Here is a 7,980-nt window from a genome sequence, read left to right as displayed (position 1 = left end):
TCTTCACTGTCATTTCTTGTGGAGTGTTTGGTCGATAATCCCAGATTGGTGAAATATCAAATGGATTTGCCCAAGTTCGGTACCAGACTTACCAAACTGGTGGTTTGTTAATGGTTTCTCCAACCTGGAGAAACATGTTTGGGAAGCTTGCTTCTATGCTATGTTGTGATCTCTTTGGTTGGCAAGGAATGATACTATTTTTAACAATTCTACGAAACAAGCTTGGGAGGTGGGGGATTTAGTAAAAACTAGAGTGGCGATGTGGATGAAGGTGAAGTTTGACATCAAGGTCTACACCGTTGAGGAGTTCAAGATTTTCTGAGATGGTATCTGCAAACTAAAATTGTAACCCAACTCTCAGGACAAGCTCCAACTGTCGGTTGGATGTGTTTGTAAATTTGGGCTCAACTAAGCTTTGGCTTAGGTTGATCTTCCTCGATGTACCCCTTTCGAGTTTTATAAAAATGTTCCGTTTGCCGAGAAAAAAAAGAAAAAGATGCAGGCGTGGAAGCTGAGAGAGGAAGGTAGGTTATTAGACATTGTTGATCCAGAACTAACTGAATACCCGGAGGACGAGATAATTCGATTCATCAAAGTTGCTCTATTTTGTACCCAAGCAGCTTGTAATCAAAGACAAGGAATGAAGCAAGTGGTGGAGATGCTTTCCAAAGAAGTAATACTCAACGAGAAGTTATTGACGGAGCCAGGGGTACATTTGGCACATACCTCTCGAGGATTGATTGGTGATAGTTCGCGGGTGACCTCTCACTTTGCGACACAGATGTTATTTCGGTGATATATAGACAGTATCTTAAGTTAGATGATTTTCGAAACTAGCAACATTTTAGTCGTTTATTTTTTAATATATACGCTTTTCCCCAGCGAAACAACCAAAATATGTGGTTTGTGTAACTATTTCAGCCAGATTATGTGGTTTCTCTCACATATATGCATCTTTTTCTTCCTTTCCTTATCTAAGTATCATTTACTGTTAGGTTTTAATAGTTGGTTGTCATTTGTTGTTAAGCCATTTGCTGGTGAATGGTGCTACGGAAATAGACATCTGGACATAATTATATCCTTCCTCTTTTCAGATTAGGAATCTAATAGTGAATATTTTTTTCACTCTCTTCTTTTCTCTCTTTAGGAATACATTCTAAACTTGATCAGAGGTCTATTCTCTTGAGGAATCGTTAGAAATCATTCGAAACTTGACGAGCGGTTTAGATGTAAATTAAAACTTGAAACAAGAGAAAAGGATTTGAATCAAAAGATGCATGAATTATGAGAGTTCACCTACACCTTTAGGGTAAGAAAAGCAAGACAAAAATTGCAAAAGGAAAAAGTTTTGAAGAGGACATATTTTTCCTTCCTCTCCAAATTAGGAATCGATGAAGAAATGTTCTTCACTCTCTTTAGGAATAGTTAGAAATTATTCCAAACTTGACGAGTGGTTTGTTCATCTTTAAGAATCATTAGAAATTATTACAAATACGACGAGTAGCGTGATAGAGAAATATTTGCTTACTTTACAATTAGCTTCATAATTATATTTCTTATCAAGACTCGAACTCTTGATCCGGCAGTTCCAAAGTTGTTGATAATGCCCATGTTTTCCCTATATTTACCACCAAGTATAACACAAGTATAACACAACTGCTTCTCAATTTCATTGATCAAATGGAAATCCGCATAGCTAAAATGAACCAAGGGGAGAATGACAATGGGGAGGGTCTTCGGCGCATTACATCCACCATCGGTGCCAAACTCGGTGAAGGTGCCCAGAAAACTGAATGGTTCTCTTCAGCTTGCATTTATAGGGTTCCCAAAGATCTTCGTAAGGTGAATCATCGCGCCTACACCCCTCGCCTCATAGCTGTCGGCCCTCTTCACCGAAACGACAAACACCTCCAAACACCCATGCAACACATCAAGGTGATATACACGAATGACCTACTTAGTCGATTGACCGTAGGGCTGGAGGGCATGGAATCAGTGGAGAAGAAAAACGCTGTGTTGCAAGAATGTTTAGCTGAAATGAACAAGTCAATAAACGATGCAAAGAAGTGCTATCTTGCCGAAGTTAAGCTGGATGAGGAAATGATGTTGGTCGATGGTTGTTTCATCCTTGAATTTCTCTACAGAGCACGATTACTCCGGGTCGAAGATAATGAAAACAAGCCTATTGATGGCGGAGACAATGGCAACTCAAAGGTAAGGAAGCTTAAAGCATCAGCTCCTTTTATCTCAGTTGACAAAACTAATTAATCTTACTTTTCCCATCAATTGGTACATTTATCATCCTTTTTAAGTAGTAGCTTAATTAAAATACTCTTTTTTTGTATATACTAGTGCATGTTTTATGAATGTATATGTAAAGATTATTACATCGTAACACAGAGAAACACATTTGGGAGTTCTGTTTCTATGCTACGTTATGGTCCATTTGGTTGGTTCCAAATGACTTTGTCTTCAACAACTCTTCTAAACAACCATGGGAGGTGGGGGATTTGGTCAGAACTAGGGTAGCTATGTGGATGAAGGCGAAATTCAACATCAAAGTCTATTCTGCAGAGGATTTTAAGGTTTTTCTAGACGGAATTCGGAAATTAAAATTGTAATGTAGTCTAAAGTGTTTATCCAACTATTTGTTGGATGTTTTCCTTTTCCGGAGCATCCAAGCTCTTTATGCTAAGATGCTCTTTCTCGATATACCCCTTCGAGCTATATAAAATCTTTCGTTTGCCGAGCAAAAAAAAAAAACACATCCCATACATGCGTCCATCTATGATACACACCAAAAAGTCACTTTAGTGGTAAGGCATTCCACATTAAGTGGTAAGTATTTCATAAGAAGTGATAAATATTCTACATTGAGTAACAAGTATTTCTGATATAAGTATAGAAATACTTGCCACTCAATATGGAATACTTACCACTCTATATGACATACTTACCACTCAGTGTAGAATTAGTTCATGTAAAGTGGTAAGTATTCCACATGAAGTGGTAAGTATTATATATCTGGAATACTTACCGCCATGGTTATAAATTGCGGTATCAGTCGGCGTAACGGTCGTGGTCACGAGTAACGGATATTAGGAGCATCAGTCAATGTGTTTAGGTAATTGGACACTTCACTCGTGAATTTTTTTCAAGGACTAGCAAGTGTAACGGTCCTGTAATGGGTGTAATGGTCCTGTAATGGGGTGTAACGATCGATACGCACGTGAATTTTTTTCGTAACGCTGTTATTTTCACCCGTAACGGTATTGGGCCTTCAAAAACCCGTTACGTAACAGCCGTTATGCCACGTAACGACCGTTTTTGAAAACCCTGCTTCCCGCACAATGTGGAGTACTATCACTAAAGTAATTTTATAGATGCCATACACCAAAAAATGATTTGTGTACCATAGAAAAATTCCCCATATATATAGCAATAACAAACCCCGGCCTCAACAATCCCTTTGGGGGTGTGGGCGACATATGATTTGTCCATGCTTTTGGTGCGAACGTCGTTGGGATCATTGACTTGGCTGTTATGCCGTCGCGCCAACATTGTTTTTGTTATTTCTAATCCTTTCTCATTATTTAATGAATTTCTTTCTGTGCCGAGCAAAATAATAATAATAACCCTTAACGAGTAATTATTCAATAGTCCGGGAGTACCGCCACGTAGAACTCTGGACCACTTTACAACCATATATTCCTATGACATCCATACACTTAATGATAAATTGTACATAAATGTATGGTTGTAAAGTAGTCCAGAGTATCACGTGACGGTACTACTAGACTATTGTATAACTTCACACCCTTAACATACACAAGTCCGTTGATATTTTGACTTTTTTTTTAGGAGTATCACAAATTTGATTACAAATTTGAGATTAATAAAATTTCGTTTTTCGAGCAAAAAAAAAAAAATGATTAATGATTTGGCATTTCAAAAAGCAGGGACACGATCCTATTTTTGATAACAGCTTGATCCGCTACGCCGTAGAAAGTGACTTGATATCCTTGGAGAACCAGATACCTTTCTTTGTGCTTGAGAAATTGTTCTCGCTCACTGTGGGTCGGATACCGAATAGTCTCCTCGAGGACCGGTCGCTCACTGATTATGTGTTTAAGTACTTTCGCAACATGACTCTATATGATGAATTCTTGTCTCTATTGCTCCGCGGTCCAGCTCATGAAGAAAGTGTCCCCGACAGTAGTAGCGCGAAAACTTGGTGTCCGCCCTGTGACTGTGTCCTAAGGATTTTTGGCAACAAAGTGGAAAGTTCTACAACAGCAGCAGAAGAAGAAAAAAATGGTCAAAGTGGTAATTCTATTGATCGCCGTAATGCTAATTACTATCATATCCTCCATATTTTACATGATGGCTTCCTTCCTGAAAAACGACCTATTCTTTCTTCCGAAAAGAAAGAGATGGCAACCGATCCAACTGCTGAAGTAGGAGTCATGTCTTCTGCATCAGAACTCGTTTATGCAGGGGTCAAGTTTGTACCCGGCAAGACAAAGGATGACGCGTTCAAGGTCAAGTTCACGGAACCAGAAGGCCCGTTTCGGTGGTTTCGTAGGGCTCAGTTCGAAATCTCACCAATTTTTCTAGTCGACAACACGGAGTCATTGCTCAGGAACCTCATTGCCTTTGAGCAGTGCTGCCCTGGCGTTTCAAGGTACGTTTCGTCCTATGCATGGCTCATGGACATGCTCGTGAACTCTGATAGAGATGTCCAAGTGCTCGAAAAGGCCAGAGTCGTGAGTAACTACTTGGGTGCTAGAAAGGGCGCCACCGATCTATTCAACAAGCTAGGCATTTTGGTTTTTTCAGGAGACCACTACAATGACACGATGGTCAAAGCCACCCTGTATAGCCAGCGTTTTTGGCCGAAGCATCTGGCACTCTTGAGACGCAGGTATTTTGATTCTCCGTGGACGTTCATAGCTTTTTGTGTTGGCCTCGTTGCTTTTGTCATGACGTTTCTTCAATTCATCCGCGATTTCGTCAAAAAAGAATAAGGCGGCCATGGATCGATGTAGCTGTTAGGGAACAGAGAGATGGCCTGTTAATAAATCAAGTGGGTGTGCATCTTGATGTTGTGGCTGGAACTTGGAACTAGTATGCATATATGTGTTGCATCTATAAATAAGCAGTGAGAGAGAGAGAGAGAAAGAGAGGGAATACCCTTTGGGCTTTCCATTTTCTCCCCATTGTGTATGCGTGTGAGTTGTATTATTTTGAAAGTAATAATAATATGAGTGTTGCAACGTCATAAACGACTTGGTACTCCTTGAGAACTTATTCTTGATTTGCAATGGCTAACTTTAGATAGAATAACTTTATGAGCTAAATATCACCATGTTTTCAAAAACATAATACGTAATGAAACTTATTCTTTTTCAACAAAAAGTTGTAGTTGAAAAAACGTCATAAACGACTTGGTACCCTTTGGGCTTTCCGATTTTTGGTAACGTACAGTTTGACCTATTACAATGTCATAAACGACTTGGTACTCCTCGAGAACCAGATTTCTTTCTTTGTGCTTGAGAAATTGTTCCCAATCACTGTGGGCGGGATCCCGAATAGTCGCAACCTCTCAGATTATGTGGGGCACTACCGCGAATTGATGAGTCCAGCAACAGTTAAAATTTCCAACAACAATAGTAGTAGCAGTGCCAAAACTTGGTGTTCGCCCGGTGACTGTGTCCTTAGGATTATGGTTCAGCAGAAGATGGCCTATCAGAAAAAAGAAAAACAGCAGCAGAAGATGAAGTTCAAAGTGCCAAGAAGTACTATCATATCCAGCATAACCTACATGATAATTACCTTCCACCTCCGGATCAAACAAACGTGAAAAGTACTCCCAGTGAAATAGTACCCATGCCTTCGGCATCAGAACTCCTCTATGCAGGCGTCAAGTTTGTTCCCGGGCACTCAGGAAAGAATCTGTTCGACATGGAGTTCATGGAACCAAAAGGCCTGTTTTGGTGGTGCTGTAGGGCTCGTTTCGTGATCCCACCTCTCTCGATATACAGCATGACGGAGTTCTTCCTCAGGAGTCAGGAACCTCATTGCCTTGGAACAGTGCGTCAAGTTTGTTCCCGCGCACTCAGGAAAGAATCTGTTCCACATGGAGTTCATGGAACCAAAAGGCCTGTTTTGGTGGTGCTGTGGGGCTCGTTTCGTGATCCCGCCTCTCTCGATATACAGCACAACGGAGTTCTTCCTCAGGAACCTCATTGCCTTGGAACAGTGCTTCCCTGGCGTTTTGGAGCACTTTTCGTCCTACTGAAGGCTCATGGACATGCTCGTCGACGACGATAAAGATGTCCTAGTGCTCGAAAAGGCCGGAGTATTGCGTAAATACATGAGTCCCATCAAGGACGCCACCGATCTATTCAACAAGCTAGGCAAGGAAATCACGTTGGGGCATTACTTCAACGGACCATGCCTCAAAGCCACAGAGTATAACAAGCGTTTTTGGGCGAGGAATATGGCGCACTTGAGACGGACATATCTCGCTTCTCCGTGAACGTTAATAGCTTTCTGCGTCGGCGTCATGGCTTTAATTCGTCATATCCTTCGTTGGATTCGTCCCCAGTTTCGGTAAAAAAAGGCTAATGTAGCCGTTAAGGAACGAAGAGATCAATGGGGTTAATAAATCAAGTGGGTTCAAAAATTGGGTGTGCACACACACACATATATTGATGGTGTAGTAGGAAGTAGTATTGTACGTGCATCTATAACGAGAGAGAGAGAGAGAGAGAGAGAGAGAGAGAGAGAGAGAGAGAGAGAGAGAGAGCTATGGTATCCCCTTTGGAGGTTTCCATTCCTCCCCCATAATTGTTTACTAGAGGCCAGGCACACGCGATGCGTGTGCAAGTCAGATTTAACTTCCCGTTTATTTGCAAATTAGGTCAAAATCTGACGTGCACTCGCATCGCGTGTGCCCGGCCTTTAGTTCTTATAATGTGTTATCTCCTATCTCTTCCTACGTGTTTTTCAATGAGTGAATCATGAAATTCATCTTTATCGATGACAACATTACTGGAAATTTTCATCTTAAAAGCAGTAACTAATAAAGACAACAACCAAAAAAAAAAAGGTATTGCACTATAACGTACGAAAACGGGCAAAAATTAGTGCAATGCTATGGTGATCATCTATAAGACAAAAGAAGCATATTTTACCAAATTTTTATTTTTATCTGAATTAAAAGGGCCCAATCAAAAGTACGGATTGGAGTAGTACATTGCACAAAAATTTACCCCAAGTTAAGAACACTAAACATTTGCGCCAGCGTCAAACTCAAATCCAATAACCTCTCTCTCTTCTCGCTGCCAACCGAATGCTCCAAATTGGGCCGGTCCTCTGCCTTTCCGTAGGTGGTGGGACAGTGCCCAAGCGCCTGCCCTATCGCGAACTCCAGCCCGCAAATAGAGCACTCGTGCGTCTTTGGCTTTTCCGGTGCCTGAACATGGAGGAAGTCTCCGCCCGTTGTCGAGAACTTCTGGTTGCACATCTTGCAAGCGAACACGCTGCTAGCGGCGGCGCCGACTCGAGAGAGGAGCATGAGGCTGTTGGCCATAGGAAGGAATTGAATGACTTGCTGAGCGTGGGTTTGGGTGTGAAGGGCCGGAACAGTTGAAGGGAAAAGGGATGTATCCAAACTTGGGGGTGGGTAGTTATTGGGTTTGGTGGTAAAACAATGAGAGAAGAGGTAGTTTTTGGGTTTGGTGGGAGGGAAACTGACGTGGGTGGGGGTGGGTAGTTATTGGGTTTGGTGGTTATTGGTGTTGATTTGTCTATTATGCCCTTACAATTAAGTCTTTAATGAATTAAATTGGGTGTACAATTTTGGAAATGAAAAAGCATGACAAAAAAGGGGGACACCAAAGTGGTGCTCTCCCTTTATATATTAGAATAGATGTGTGCGAGGTTGAGAGTGAGTGTGTGATCAGATGTGTGTTG

At 41.3% G+C, this 7,980-nt stretch overlaps 2 protein-coding genes across 2 annotated transcripts; one reads left to right on the top strand and one right to left on the bottom strand.

The window, feature by feature from the left end:
- Positions 1 to 496: 496 nt before the first annotated feature.
- Positions 497 to 5,168, top strand: LOC131327928 (uncharacterized). The gene is made up of 5 exons (XM_058361048.1): positions 497 to 792; positions 1,587 to 2,214; positions 2,401 to 2,513; positions 2,901 to 3,009; positions 3,960 to 5,168. Exons 1-5 carry the CDS (start codon positions 497 to 499, stop codon positions 5,025 to 5,027), a joined length of 2,214 nt encoding a protein of 737 aa, XP_058217031.1. The 3' UTR covers positions 5,028 to 5,168.
- A 2,065-nt stretch (positions 5,169 to 7,233) lies between these two features.
- LOC131325970 (zinc finger protein ZAT12-like) lies at positions 7,234 to 7,724 on the bottom strand. The gene has a single exon (XM_058358495.1). The coding sequence runs from the start codon at positions 7,595 to 7,597 to the stop codon at positions 7,274 to 7,276; it is 324 nt and encodes a 107-aa protein (XP_058214478.1). The 5' UTR covers positions 7,598 to 7,724; the 3' UTR covers positions 7,234 to 7,273.
- Positions 7,725 to 7,980: the final 256 nt, after the last annotated feature.

The sequence above is a fragment of the Rhododendron vialii genome, chromosome 5a, assembly GCF_030253575.1.
Source record: "Rhododendron vialii isolate Sample 1 chromosome 5a, ASM3025357v1".
Lineage (NCBI taxonomy): Eukaryota > Viridiplantae > Streptophyta > Magnoliopsida > Ericales > Ericaceae > Rhododendron > Rhododendron vialii.
Note: the sequence above shows the minus strand (reverse complement) of the source record. Positions and strands in the feature narration are given on the sequence as shown.